Source organism: Ursus americanus, chromosome 17 (assembly GCF_024610735.1).
Source record: "Ursus americanus isolate L20-20 chromosome 17, mUrsAme1.1.p, whole genome shotgun sequence".
NCBI classification, from domain to species: domain Eukaryota; kingdom Metazoa; phylum Chordata; class Mammalia; order Carnivora; family Ursidae; genus Ursus; species Ursus americanus.
The window spans coordinates 3,964,441-3,980,002 of NC_142143.1; the positions used below are offsets into that span (position 1 = coordinate 3,964,441).

The following is a 15,562-nucleotide window of genomic DNA, read 5'->3' on the forward strand; positions in this document are numbered from 1 at the left end:
GAAGCGATCTGGAAATCAGGTGTGATTCAACACAGGGAAGTTCAGGTTTTCAAAACCAATCACTTGCATCTAAAGTTCTGAACCAGAAATAATGGCATCTAAGACTAAAATAGGCAGATCTCAAGCCACGAACACGTCATTTCATTTGCTGAGCTTTCACACGGATCCAAAATGGCCAGAAAGTCTGCAGTGCCACGTGGACTCACTCACGGTCCACACCCGCCCGCTCCTGCACAGGGGGCTTCGGGGAACTCTCGCGATGACACAACCTGGGAGGTCACAGACCTACTTCGCAGGGGAGGGTGGTGAGAGGGGTAGACAGTTCGGAGCCAAAGGTCAGGCAGTAGCACAGGAAGCGCAGGGTCACCGGGGCTGACCCGGCAGTGTCGGCGCCCCCAACCACTGCAACGGGGCCTTCCTGATGCCACTGTTCTAGTGACAAAGGGCCACGTCGCTCCCTGCCGTACAAACGCTGAAGTATTAACTTTAGTTTGAATGTGTGCGTCTCCCCACAAAAACTTAACTTTGTGTTTTCTCTTTGATGAATTTAAGATCGATAAACAGTGTACACAGAAGTCCAAGAGATGCCAACTTAATCAGTGCGGCCTAACTGAGCAGGGCTGCTTGGAGAAAAACGCACCAGGGCTTGATTTTCTAATAAAGCCAAGCTGCACTGTTCATAAAAACTACTCAAAAAGGACAGTAACACTTAGAAGAAAATATCAATTAATTTGAGAATTTTAATCATAATTTTGATGAACACCCAAAAATCCAAAACAGTGGGACTTACGAGGTTAGTATACTCAAAGCTCCTTCAATCCTACGCACATGTGGAAAAAACCATTTCTACCCTCTCCGTGTTTACCAACGCTGTACTAAAGGTTTGTTCTAAAACTGCCAGAAATGATTTCTCAAGGTTAGAAACAAATCTGTCTTACAGAGAATACAGAAAGGACCAATTTCTTTCTCCCTTCAAAGTGTGGAATGAAATGTCCACGCCTCCCTTTTGGACCACACTCCTCAGGGCCACCCCAGGGCCGGTGACACTCGGGCTGGGGCCCCAGGCTGGGGCAGGGTGCACTTCAGAACCCGGGGCGATCCTGGGCCGCGCTCCTGGGCCTCTCCGATGGCTCCTGCTGGGGCCTGGGGCCCGAACCCGAGGAACCAGAGGCAGTTTCTCAGCCAGGCGGGTGGAAGGTGCAGCTCCGCGTGGCCACGTTTCACAAAGCAGCTGGTAATGCCCTCTCTGCACTGAAGCACGGAGATATTTTTTTGTTTTGTTGTGCTGTGTTTTGGGTTGGGGGAGGGAGGAGGATGTAGCCGAAAGTTGCCAGGGCTGAAATTCCAGCAGGCAGGAGACACGCCCTCCCCTCCCGCTCCCAGAGGCCTGCCAGTCGGATTTTTCCTGTCAACACCCCCGCCACCCACCTCCCTGCTCAGACTTCCCCGGCCCTCCTCCTCCACACCCCCAGCCCCCAGGCTGTCCGTCCTGGAGCTGCAGGTGCAGACCCAAAGTCACTCCTTGCCACAGAAAGAGGAGGGTGTGATGTGCTTCAGAAAACACCTGAAACTGTATCTCTCATCTTAGTCATGTTCCTCATGCTGGCTCCCTCCTCCTCCACGTTCGAGCAGCGACCCCATGGGATTCAACAGACAGAAAGCCAACTCTGCCAGCCCTCATGCCCCCAACTCTGCCACGGAAAGGGCTTCCTCTTAAAGCTTCCCGCTGGATTTTTCCAGTGGGTAAATTCAACAGTGTCACTAAGTCATACCCAGAAATTAGTCTCACGCTAAAGCAATTATTCAAATGTCCAAGAGTAACATGAGCTAAGTGCAGCTTGGGAAGGATTTGTAACATAAGATGTACACTAATACAAATAATACAAATAGTTCAACCTGAAAAGGACAATCACCTCCCCACCACACACAAGGAAGCTTCGGATTGGCCTCTCCGCTTGCAAAGGGAGCAAGGCCTCCCGCACTTCTCAGGAGCGCCACCGTGCCTAAGGGCCTCCTCAGAAAACGTCACACAAACACTGGAAAGATCCTTTAAAAAATTCATCATGGCTATTCAGCTATTTCCTTTTAATGCTAATACTTGATTTTTCTTTAAATGATTAAACATATATTCTCTTTGCTTATGTATGGGTGTCTACGGGTGTGTATTATATATTAGCAGATAAAAATTTTCTTTAATAAAGACATCTTTTTGGAAATGCCAGTCTTTCAAGGCTTAAAAATCATCTGGATAAGCAAAGAGAATCCCATTTTAAACTTAATTTACAAAAATCTTACTCTTAGACCTCAAAGACTGATACTGGGTATTCTGAAGGCAATCACTGAAATCAAGTCTGTGACCATGCAGGGAAAACTGAAGAATCACAATGTCCCCAGTGGTCAGCTATCGCAGAGACCAACACTGAGTCTTGGCCAAACGTGGAGACGACGGCAGACAGCTGGGAGGCAGTGTGGCCTGGTCCCGGGCACGGCAGCCAGGTCACGTGGATTCTTCCGTGGCTCCACCTCCAACTGGCTGTGCGTGACCTTGAAAAAGGTACTTGAGCCTGATGGGCCTCCGTTCACAAATCTGTAAGGCCGGGATAATAATATGGCCTACTCTAGGAAATGTCATGAGGATAAATGTACTGCGAGAGGTAAGGGGCTGAGCAGACGTCTGCCACGTAGCAGGCACCACATAACTCTTGTGTCTAATATTGTGACTGTTGCTATCATTCATTTTAGAAGTAATTTACTCTAAGACCAGGCTCTTGAATGAGGCTTAAAATTCTCTTTTTCCAATTGAATTAAGTGGCCGAGGTAACTGATGCCTTTTCTCCCAAAGAAAATGTAGGTGTCCAAGTTATTACTATTAGTGTCGTGAAGAGTATAAGCAAAGAACAGACCACAGGGATCGACTACAGAGGTTAAGCGTGGGATCTCCTAACCATCTTTGAGAGTCTGCACTCAGGAAAGAGAGAAACACATCACACAAATATGCAGAAGACCAATAAGGCTTTCAAGAGTTTCCCCTCTGGGGCGCCTCAGTGGCTCAGTCGGTTAAGGGTTGGACTCTTGATCTCAGCACCGTGAGTTCAAGCCCCACGGTGGGCGTGGAGCCTACTTAAAGAAAAAAAAAAAAGGTGTTTCCTCTCCAAGGTGTGTTTACATTTTATCGTAAATCTGAACTAAACGACACAAAAGATTTAGCAGGATGGAAGCACACAGGGAAGGAGGGCGAGAGGGAAAGAGGGAAGGAGAGAGGGGAGAGAGACGGAGGGAGGGAGGGAGGGGAGAGGAATTGGGGTAGGAAGGTAACAAATGAGAAAACCATACCCCAAGGGCTAGAAATAATAGAACAATCTGAAAGAGAACAGAAGTATGGCAAAAGACAAAATACACGGAGAGAGGAAGGAATATGTGGCCGTGACAGAGAACCAAGAGCACCCTCAGAGATGAAAGGTATTTTAATGAACTTACTAGGACACAGAACTCCTCTAGCAGAGTTCAGAGCCCACTGGCCGGACACACAAAGCCCCATCGTCCACCCTGCCACCTCTGCACCCCGCCTCCCACCCTCAGGCCCCAGCCAAAGCCAGCACACAGCAGGGGGACCCGCACACCCGCTCACGAGGCCAACCCTTCCCTCCAGCCACTGCCTGCTCCTCATCCTTCCCTGAAGGCCTCGACCCTAGAGGCTCTTCTGGAAGCTCCAAGGTGAGCCACTTTACCAAGCATTTACAACACTTCTACTACCACTCTGAATACACACGCCACACCATTGGAACGATCCGTTTTTACACCTGTCTCCCCCTTTACACTGCGCATTCCCTGGGAGGAAGCACGAGGCCAAATCCGTTTCTGCACTCCCCGTGTCTGGAGTCCGGGCTGATACACAGCATATGGCAGACACATATTTGTTGCGCTGAGCTAAAAGCTCTTGCCACTATGCCAAATAGCATGTTCGTTCATACTTGGACTCCAAATCATTCCTGACTTTACTCTGCAGTGCGACACAGCAGCGGATTTAAATTCCAACTAAAATCCACAGCTTGAGACTAAATATCATTTTTGGTCCATTAGAATGTGATGGGTATGAAATTAAATTCTATCAGAACAAGATAAGCAATAGGCTTTTAGGCGGCTGGGGGAGGCAGTCCGACCGTTGCCTTCAAGTCCTGATGAAAACAAGCCCATTATAGGGACATGGCTTTGATCCTTTTAATTTTCAGTTGCTGCCAGGGGAAAAAAAAAAAAAAAGAAAAAAACCTGAAATATGCTAAAGATCAAAACTGTTTCAGATGTGTGACAGACAGCGTCACTTTATTCTTTTAAAAAATGAGAGAACTGTCCACTATTTGAAATGAGAGCACTTTTCTGAAATAAAGCCTGGGGAGATATAAAGACATTTCACAATATCAAGAGCACTCGGACTTTCCCTAGGTTGGGATATGTAATAGAAAACAGACACTCGTGCACTCGGCAGAGGCGCGAACCCCAACACCTGACGACACAGGGTAAATTCAAATTCCCGTTCCTTTGATGAGGGGGGAAAATGTTCAGCACTTTGGAAGAATATTTTCTTCTTTATATTTTCTTCTCTCTCTCCCTCTCTCTCCCACGCGCACTCACACACCACCTACCACCTCCGTCCCGGCTATTACTTGTTAGCAATATTCTTCAGATCCTATGCGAATGTTTTACTTCTTAAAATCTTTCAGTGAAAAATGTACTTGAAACTGTAACTGGTAAAGCCCCGGACCCTGGCCAAGGAGGGCCTGAGATGCTGTCCCACCAGGCATGCAGAAGAAAGAATAGCGTCAGCCACTGATGAACTATGTAGATTCTCGTCTTACCAGGACCTCTAGCCTCGCGCCCCTTTCCTTTTTTAACAGCACTTTCTTGCTATTATTAAAGTAATTCACGTTCACTGTCAAGACTACAAAAATACGTGCACAGAAAAAAGAAACCCATTGTTAATTTTACCACCCGGAGACAGCGGCTACTAATGTTGTAGTATAGTCATTCGGGGTCACTCTGTCACGTGCATACGTGTCTGTGTGCCTTAAATACACACATATGATGTAGACGCACATGAAAGTAGGGCTCGTTACACACGGTCCCATGTCCTGTTCTGGATTCCCACTGACCACGTTATCCTGAGCACTGACTGTATCAAGAGAACAGACGCTCTCTGAAAACATGGTTTTTATCGGATGCGTATACTACCCTAATTCGTTCGAACATTTCCATTTGATGGAAAAGTAGGCTGTTCCTAATATAACATAATAATGCTGAAATAAGTGTAAGTATGAATAGAGCTGACTGCGACTAGAAGCTTAGCATGTGTCTCAAGTGGATTATCTAATTTACTCCTCACAACCACCCTTTGCTGTGAGTCCTACGATGACTCCATTTTTGGTTGAGTAAACTGAGTCACAGAGAGGATACACAATTAGCTCGAGGTCAGCCTCCTACAATCTAGCAGAAACCAGGTACAAGCTGGTTCAGGGCTGAGTTCCTCACTTAGGCATAGTCAAATCTGTGATAATGTTCGTTATTTCTAACCCATAAAAGATCCTGGGTTATTCTGAAAAACCAATGAACTACTATTCTGGATTGCCACGATCCCAGCTAGAAGGTTTTATTCCTTCATCAACACAACTTGATTTTGGTGGGAGCTCAACTTCTTTCACAGTTAAGCAATACCCCCGCTCACTGGTAAAACAAGCTCCCCCTCTTCTCTGGTTGGTGGGCTCCCCTTGTCACAGGCCTGCTTCTCACTTCCCAGGGGTCTGCTTCCAAACTACATGCTCTCTCTTCCACTAACGTATACACTCAGCATGCTGCTGACTATTTTAGCTGTAAAGTAGATTTTAATATTGCTAAGACAATTCCCCAATTAGTTTCATGCTTTTTTGGTCAAAATTCTGGTTTTTTTTTTTTCCCTTCGGTGGGATTTTACTGGCGTAGCCATAAACAGATAAATGAGTTTAAAAACAACAGCTTTATAATATCCCACTTTTCCATCAAGGAACAAGATACTTCTCTCAGTTTATGTGGCTGGTTTTCCTTCCCCTAAAGCCTCAGATATTTCTTGTTACGGATACTGTGAAATAATTGTTTTTACTGTTAAACACAAATCCATATAAATCCCTGTTGTCTAGAAACTGATCACAGGGCACAGTAAAGAAAACGGAGTGGCAGTTGAGAAAACTGGATTCCAGGCTTTTATAAACTGCTGAGTCACCACGGACAAGTACTTGCCCAATATCTTCCCTTTGGTATGGAGGATATAGGTAAACGGTGCGTCTCAGAATGCGCAGCCCCAGAAACGTAGTCCCCTACACTAACCTCCAGGGGGTCACATTCGCCTGGAGCACTTCAGACGACAAAGACAGTTCACAAGAACCAAGGAAGGGGAGCACTGTCCCGAAGAACTCTGCTGTCAGCGCCCCCCTGTGCTGCTTGGCAAAAAGGTGCCGACTCTAAGGGTTCACACAAAGCTGGTCCAAGATCTCAAATGACAGTCCTCAAGAGATCAAGAGATGTCCCCTTCTATGTGAGTGAGAAACAGCGGAGTCCCCCTCCTAAGAGTGTGGTCCTGGACTTGGCATTCAGGCTGCTGTCACTCCAAGCAAGGAACTTAACTCCTCCGAGCTTTGATTAGCTGGTAAAATGGGGCACTCGTCCATGATGCTGTCTGGCAGAGGTTCCACCAGACTGGGCACGTGCTGCCTTCAAAGAGCTCACAGCCCAGCGAGGAAGACAGTGGTAGCGGCGGCAGCCACACACAGGCCTGGGGCCTAGCTCGTGTGCAAGAGTCAAATAACAGACAAACACAGATCCTTACATTCTATTTACATATTTAGTATGGCTCTTCCTTTTAAATAATTTACCTCTTTTCTGCAAAAGAACAAGCTGATCACTCTATGATGAGACACAAAAAGGGGTTTTGGGTCTTTACAAAGAAAAAATTTACAGCTGCACCAAGCTAAGCCATGATATGTGTCCTCTAGATAGGAATGTTAATTTCACCTACTGTAACAGGAACTGTGGGTTCAGGAAACTAATGGTGACAGCTTGATTTATGAATTTTGACATATTTCTTGAACTGGGATTACATTACAAAGAAGAGGAATTCTAAGCAAGCCAGATCTTGCCTATACATTCAATCTTCAAATCAATAAACTGGGATTCTGTGCAACTTGTTTCTGACAGAGGAAAAACACAGAGGCTCACTGAGACAGGCCACAGAGCCGTCACTTGAGTTCCTTAACATGCTCTCAGAAGTGAGCTAGAACGGATTCAGGGATCCACACAGAAAACATGTGGGCTCTTTACAAGACAGTAACAAAAGACAAATTCAATGCAGAGAGCACGCATGATCAAACTGACAAGGAAAAAAAGGATTCTCGTCCCAATGAAAGTTCTCATATTTGCTTCACTTTACTTCCTCCAAAAAGTTGCGTCTATTAAGAAAAGTGACGAACACAGAATACAGAACGTGACGGTTACTTTAAACTTTGTAAATACCTGTGAAATGCTGCCTACAAACCTCTATTTCAATACACACCCTGGGAGACACTGGCACGAACCAGAGCCACTCAGAACGGAGGCTGAGATCAGACACTTCACATACATGATAACACGTTCTCCTTCCAGCCCCACTGGCAGGTGTCAGAGTCCCCACTTTACACATGCAGGAGCTGAGACTCGGAGAGGTGAAATCACCTGTCCAAGCTCACACAGCTGAGGTGGTAAAACCACAAGGCAGATCTGGGGTACCTAACCACGAGGTCCCGTCTGGGTTCTCTGTACGATTCGAAGCTTTCCGTATGCGCATCACCCATATCTGTGGATCTGAATGTGACAAACCACGTGAAGACAGAGGGGGCAACGATGGGAGAGCCCACTGCCGGGACGTTTTCCACAGCCTACCTGGAATTCCCCAAGCAGTCAGGCATTGAGGTACGGTACGGAAGATTCCTGTAAAAGGGGAAAAGTATGTACCTGGCAAAGAGTGCAGATTACGCCATTATCAACCAGGAAGACTTAGAAGAGCCGGTTCGTGAAAGATTAATCTCAAGGGAGAAGCGAGGAACCCCTAGTGGAGGGGAAGGGGGAGGACTAGGAACTGGGCTGGCTAAGGTAAAGGAAGTGACGCCCAAATCAACTGAGCATGTTTGCCCATGGGTCACTTTCTATGTGCATATGACACTGGAGCCGTAAGTAACAACACATATACCTGGAAACATGCTGGAACCCACAACCAGTACTGTATTTACATACAGAAACTGAGGGGACAAGTCAAGGATAAAGCAGGGCATTAAGAGTAGTGGGTACAAGTCAGAGAGGAGAGCGTGGGTGGAAAGCCTTTCTGCAGTGATCTGAGAAGGTTCTGTAGAGAAGGGACCTTTTGACCTTGAGTACTGAAGGCCAAGCTAGAGTCACTTGGGTAAAGAACACGGGCTGGGAAGTGCACACAGTGCCAGCGAGCACCGGCCAAGAGTACAGACATTGGTCTTGCGTGAGGACAGAGCGAGCGCCTAAGGCCCACTTTACAGCAGTGCAAAGGAAATCCCACCTCAGCCACGCATTCACTTCTCCGCACAGCCATCGATTACCTGGGGAGCTGACGAGTCAGCCAGTACGGGCACAGTACAAACAAGTACTAACCCTCGCTAAGAGCAACAACCGAAATAAAATGATGAGGAAACAGCAATCGATCGTTTAAGCTTCATGATTTTATAGGCAGACATTGCTTGAGAACCAGTCAAACAGAAATCATTAAAAAAAGGGTTTAATAGTTTGCCTGCTCTTGACCCCTCGCATCTAGATGTGAAAACCTGAGGGTACCCATCCCCCTCCCAAAAAAAAGAGGAAAAAATGACCACATTATGAATATTTAACAATTGTAAATTTAGTTGAAACTTTATTTAAGATTAATGAAAGAAATATACTCAGATCTACGAAGTCTAAATTTTGGATTAAAAACATTCCGTCTAACTCCTTGCCAATATTACACTATAATATAGATGTGGGTAAGTCAAATAAAAATAAGGCAAATTACAATAAGTTAGAGTATATTCAAATACATCATAAACATAAAAGACTTTCAAAAATAATTATAGAACCCAAAATGTAGAGAAACACTGCTTTTCATTTGTAAAGTTATTTTCTTTTCACTACATGTCTCTGTTTGCAAATACAATAAGGAAATTTTATAGTAAAACATATGCTCCTTGAAGAGCAGGGTCGTGTCTTACTTCCTTTATATTTCCAGAACCTAAAACTGTGCTCAGTACACAGTGGACACTCAACAAATATTTTAAAAATAAATTCCCACACGAGAAAAGTTTCCTGAATGTCTACCACGTGGGAGGCAAAATTTGGATGTTGGGGATAAAGGGCAAAACATTTTAATGAAAAATATATTGGAGATTTTTCAGGTTCATAAACGAAACCTACCTTTGTAATAGATAATTCCGACCTGGAACTCGGAACTGACCACACACAGCTTACAGTCTTCATATGCTGAACTTTTCTGTACACTACAGACTTATTTTTAAAATGAAGTCACGGCTGTAATACAAGCTTGCTGTGTGCATATGTTAGAACACATGGGCTCAAACGTATGTGTGAATGCTGGGAGTCTTTTCTATCAGGGAGGAGGAGAAGGAAAAGAAGAAACTGAGCAGCATCGACACAAAACTTTTGGCAGAATGGACTGGATAACCCAAACTGTGGACGGCCCAGCTTATTAGTCAATACAATTTCTCGGGGGGGGGGGGGGCAGGGAATGAAGGTAGACAAACTCGTTCATTTGCCTATCCACTCTGAAAAAAAATACAATCACCTTTTATGGAAAAAAATAGCAACCATGTTTGGTTTTTCCTCTCATGAAGAATTCACTTAAAGCACTTCTGACAATAGTGAAGGAAAGGAGAACAGGGAAGAAAAAAAGCACTCCGTGCATTCCTTAGGCTAACAAAGAGGAAGCCAAAGAATGCTCTCTTCGTGTTTACAGCATTAATACCCATGTGCTTCTTACAATAGAAACCAAAACAGAATCTCCATTTCAGGTCCACAAAGGTTTAAAAGTAAACTAATCAGTACAGATGTAGCAAGGAAATACTGTGTTTTGTCGAGCACAAAATACAAGGTAAGAATAGAAGTCACCAAGTGTTTGGGAACAGCTCCCTACTACGAGCTGCGAAAGGGGAGTCCAGCTACTCCTTTACAATCCAGGAAACACTACGACTCATCACGTGCACAGACTTAGGAGTTCAAGATCCATGGGAGAACTGGGCAAAGAAATTTCTGAGCAGGTTTTTCATCTGAGGCCAGACACGTCTGACTCCCTTAAATACAGCCCAAAGACACAAACCCAGTAGGGGGGGATCACCCTTCCCATCATGATGGTGCAGTCCAGCCCCGTCCTTGCTTTGAGGGCACTGCTGGCACAGCCTGCCCAGAGGACCACACCGCTCACCTGCTCCACTCTGACAGGCCTACTACGGTGACTGTCTCCCCAGGGCACGCAGCACAGTGGTTTCCATTCAATAAACGCTAGTGGAATGAAATCACAGTCTCTCCGAGCCTTGGTCTTCTCATTTAGAAAATGATGATGGCTTTTCAGCCTTTTCCACAGAGGTGTCCTAAGGCTCTAACCAACTAATGTGGATGAGGAGACCTCTGTAACAGAAAGGGCCACCCAACTGTCAGGGCGCCATCCAGGAGGTGGGCACCACATTCGATACGATCAATGAAGGGACACAGAGAAGCAACACAGAGACCCAGCTGCGCAGACACGGCTTCTGATCAAACCTCAGAGCAACCGGTAGCGCGCAAAGCTCTAGGACAACCAGCCAACCGTTTTGGGATCCTAGTTCAGAGGCAAGGATGGTCCCTAGGTGCTCCTAGAGTGGGACCTTCCCAGGAAGAGATACCGGTTTGTCTTCTCCATCAACAGACCCCCCACAGCTGGAAACATGCACATTTGATGAATGGATAAGTCAGAGACAGAGACGTGAGTACCCAGGAGTGCCAGACTCGAACGCAGAGAGGACGGAAGGGGCCTGGCTAGCCTCGTAGACACAGATACGCCAGCCTCCAGCATCTTCAGTGGGAAGTCCATCAGGAAGTCTACTGACTTCTTCCTCCAAACCCCCCGAAAGCCCCTAAATGAGAGGCACTGCAGTCCAGGGGAGACAGCACAGGCCCAGGAGCTCAGTCAGACAGATCTAAATTCTACTCTGGACAATGCAACTCACCCACTTGACGGCCTCTCCTAAATGTGGTTAGCAGAACCTGCTTCCCGGGGCTGATACAAAGATCCAAGCTTTTAATCCATGTAGTCACTATGCACAACGCTGGGACACAGTAAACATGAAACAGGTCATCAGACCCTCCTTCGGGTGAAGGATGAACTAAATCCGGTTAGATACAAAATCCCCCTAACTCAAATTTTTAGTCTTAGAGCAGAGGCAGAGCCAAAATTTCCCTTTGGGCCGAAATTTGGGTAGAAGTGGGACAGTCATCTTGGACAAGACAATGAGAATTAACAGCCTGGTGAAAAAGACCCGCTACATTTTCATCTGTTTCTCTAAAATTGTTACTGAAGTCATCTTTAAAGCACGTGACCTCTATCCTTTGAGGCACCGATGGGCAAGGGCAAGGTCTGTCACACCCAGCTAGAATCAGGATTTGGCGACAAGAATCCAGAAACTTCCAGGACATGCAGAGTAAGATTGTGACGTCGTGGCAGATTCTTTGGCAGGACAAACAAATCCCAGAAGTCACGCTTTCAGGTAAGGCATTTTGTTGGCATAGGTAAGAGAGTAGGAGAAACAGAGGCTTTCTTACACTCAAAGAATGAACTTCATACCTTCGAGAATGTTTGCTCAGAAATCAGCAGTGCTATTAGCAACTGCACACGTGAAATATCACAGCCCGACTTCCTGCGAGCCCCGGTGACCTCCACACCAGCACTTGGGTTCACTCCATATTTACTCATGGTGCAATCTGAGCCTGACTTTGGGGAGTCATTTCATAAGCCTTTTAAGGGTTCCTACATTTTGTTCCTATAAGAGGCCAATCCAAATTAGCAACAAAAGAATAGTTAAACACAAGAAAAACCACCTCTTTTGTGCTCCTCAAGAAAGGCAGTCTTGGTCATTAAAAAGGCAAAGTGCTTTATTCTCTATCAACTTTCTCTTACAAAAATCGGTCCAGTAATTTTCCAGGGTGGGGAGGGGATCAGTAGTCTTCCACTCATACCTGTTTGAAAACGAGGAGGAGCAGAAATGGTATACACATAAGAGCGAGTTATCTGGCATTTGGATCTGGGACATGCCCTGTAGAAAGCATTCTAACTATCAAATGCTGCACAGCATACCACTCCGCCAAAACTGAGCATCAGAAGATGACCGCTTTATTTTCAATCTTTTCTCTGTTCTTTCGACTAGATAATTTCTATTATCTCCCTGCACACCAACCCTTTACTCTGTCGTTTCTATTAGGTTGTCAAGCTCATTCAGTAAAATTTTTACATTTTATTTAGGACACTGTACTTTTCAGTTCTAGATTTTCCATTTGGTTCTCCTTTTGGTGTCTATTTCTCTGCTGACTTAGGCTATCTTTTCATTCATTTGAAGCATATTTTCCTTAACATCCCTGAGAGCACAGTTACCATTGCTTTAAAATCTTTGTCCGTTAAACCCAACATCTGTGTCATTGTACTCTCCGTTTGATTACCTTTTTTCTCTTGGAGAATGGGTTATATTTTCTTGTGCTTAAAGTAAGTTTGAATTCTATCCTGGACATTGTGAATGCTATGCTGTGGAAACTCTGGATTCTCTTATATTCCTCTAAAGAATGTTGGTATTTTGATTTTAGCGGGCAATTGTCTGGGTTGGAGTTACACTGTCAACTCTGGTGTGGCAGCTCAAAACTCAGTACAATTAGTTTACCCTCAGCTTAGCTGCTTGGATCCTGCCCTACCTGTGTGATTCAGGCATCCACATGGAGGTAGACAGCTGATACACAGCCTTGGGGGCTTGCTTTCTCCTTCCCAGGAGTCCCTCCTTCACTTTCCAATGGCTGGGCTTACTCCAAACTGTCCATTTCTTCTTTAAGACGAAAGGAGGGCAGATTTTCTTTCAGAGTTTTAAGCGTCCTGCACAGCACACACTGTACCACTCCCTTCTCCCCAGGGGCAAATCAATTCCAGAATCTGCCTGTCTGTGTCAAATTTGATTATCTTCACACAGCTGTCTTTTGTCCAGAGTTTATAATTATTATCTGCAGGAGGTTAAGTCCAACAGCAGCTTACAGGACGGCTAACAGAAGCAGAACCCACACAACTTATTTTTCCCTGATTTTGGACTATCCTTCACAATCCTGTGGGTCACAAGTTCAGAAAGGGCTCTATCAGGCAGGCTGTCCCCAATTCACGTGGCATCAGCCATATAACTAGGGAACTAAGGAACTGCGCAACTACCCGAAAACCTGCCAAGATGGTCTCCGGCTCACAGGTCTGCTGCCTTGGCGTCTCCAACACAGCTCTCTCTCTCCTCATGACATCTCACCCTCCAGGGCTTCTCTCCATGCAGACTGAGCAAATCACGGCCCAGTGATCTCAGGGGATCTGCACATCTGACATGGTTAACCGGCTTTGACGAGGCTAGCAGTGGAATCTGCCAGACCAATCAAGGGCTCTATCAGAAACGATACAGGACCACGCCCACCCCATGGGATTATTCAAAGCAGCCACAGAGTTTTAGTCCTCCGGACTGAAGAAAATGGAGAAACAAATGCTAATCCTTGAGGGGACAATGGCGAAGTCACACTGCAGGCGTGTTTTTGCAGCCATCTTGGAAAAACAGAATCTACCACATATATTTGGTATTTGATGAAGCAAAACAAATGCCACCCAAAGAAAAACTCTAGGAAAATACCAGCAGGCTAGCTCGATGGTAAGCATGTGGTCCAATTCTCCTGCCATCTTTTTTATCACCTCCTCATGTTATCAATACAGTGACCCCTAAGCTATTCAATATAAAAGAGGTTTCCACTGGCAGTCTATTGAGTTTCCAAAGATTTAATACTTAAATATCGATCAATTTCAAAATAGAAGAAATGCTTACGATGCTATCATCCATAAATGTAGGTCAAGATTCAAGTTTTTTGATTTTTTATTAAGATAATGGTCCATAATGACTATTATTTATTAAATGTCTACCATGTGTTTGAAAATTTCCAGGTACGTCAAATACCTGTTTTTATTGACTGTTCTCTACGTGATATAAGAGTGTGTTTCAATGCACTGACTTAGGACAAGCATTGACAATTTATGAGGAAGGAGACTGGCTCAAACGCACTAAGGACAAATACAAGGCAACATTACAATAACACAAACCCTGATATAAACAGACATGACCTAGGACGCGTATCCTTGGGAATATGTGCACATACATATTCTTTCAAGCGACCTTCTAAACATTCAAACTTCCATTCCAAGACGTGTATATATTCTAAGTTCTAAATATCATATTCTAAAGGAAACCGTATATATATATGAAACATGCCAAGAAATAATCTTACCTTGTCTTGGTTGTCTTTATTCTTGTAACACAGATTTCCAATCAGACGAATGAGATGAGACTTAAACCCCTCGGCCATATTTGAGATGTCACCCTCTGCTCTTATGCGGCCACTGCTACTGAAGATGTTTGCAGTGTCATTGCCAGCTACGTGAATCAGTCGTAAAAGATCTATAACGAAAACAGTAAACTTTATTTTCCATAAGAAAATTTTTAGTATTTTGTACTAACTTTCCATATACGAATCGAACTTATATTAATGGACTAAAAGAAAGTAAAGGTAGAGTACCTTTAATGATTAAAAAACTCTTCTTTTGCTTGAAATTTTTTCATGACATTGGTTTTGGGGAGAGAAGCCATAATGATTATCCCAACTTGGACTTTCTATTTATCCACAAAGTTAGCTAAAAATTTTCTGCCATCTTTCTTTCTTTTTTTTGGAAAGATTTATTTATTTATTTGAGAGAGAGAGCGTGTATGCACATGCATGTGCGTGAATGAGGGGAGGGGCAAAGGGGAAGCAGACTTCGCACTGAGTCATGGAGCCCGACACTCAAGCCCCCAACTGGGAGATCATGACCTGAGCCAAAACCAAGAGCTGGACACCTAACTAACTGGGCCACCCAGGCACCTTCAGCAATCTTTCTTATTAGAGATTTCCAATCCCAAATTCCTTATGAAGAAACTCAGGTGACAACTACAGTCAGCTACATCTAAAATACAATACCTATTCTGTAATGAGCCGTATGACAGAAACCAAGAAGTAGGTTGTTTTTTTTTCTCACTGTCCAGATAATCGGAAGGTAACATGTACTCTCCATAAATCTATTCTGGCTACATTCAAAAGAAGTAACGTTATTATGTCCTATGAAATGCCTCTAGACAGCATATGAAAATAGATTCTCTTCTAGAAGCTGTACTTAAGTGTTTCCACATTATCTCATTTAATACCCTCAATG

General features: G+C 44.7%; 1 protein-coding gene and 1 long non-coding RNA gene across 2 annotated transcripts in view; both read right to left on the bottom strand.

The window, feature by feature from the left end:
• The window catches only part of ATXN10 (ataxin 10), a 165,661-nt gene that overhangs the window by 74,239 nt on the left and 75,860 nt on the right, over window positions 1–15,562 (bottom strand). Inside the window, exon 9 of the mRNA XM_045779755.2 lies at window positions 14,605–14,774. Coding sequence (XP_045635711.1) covers window positions 14,605–14,774 — 170 coding nt within the window. The remainder of the gene's footprint in view (window positions 1–14,604; window positions 14,775–15,562) is intronic.
• LOC123780704 (uncharacterized) lies at window positions 4,243–14,598 on the bottom strand. The gene is made up of 2 exons (XR_006776490.2): window positions 13,003–14,598; window positions 4,243–12,279 (listed from the first exon to the last, which is right to left on the bottom strand). It is a non-coding gene; the product is annotated as an uncharacterized LOC123780704 (long non-coding RNA).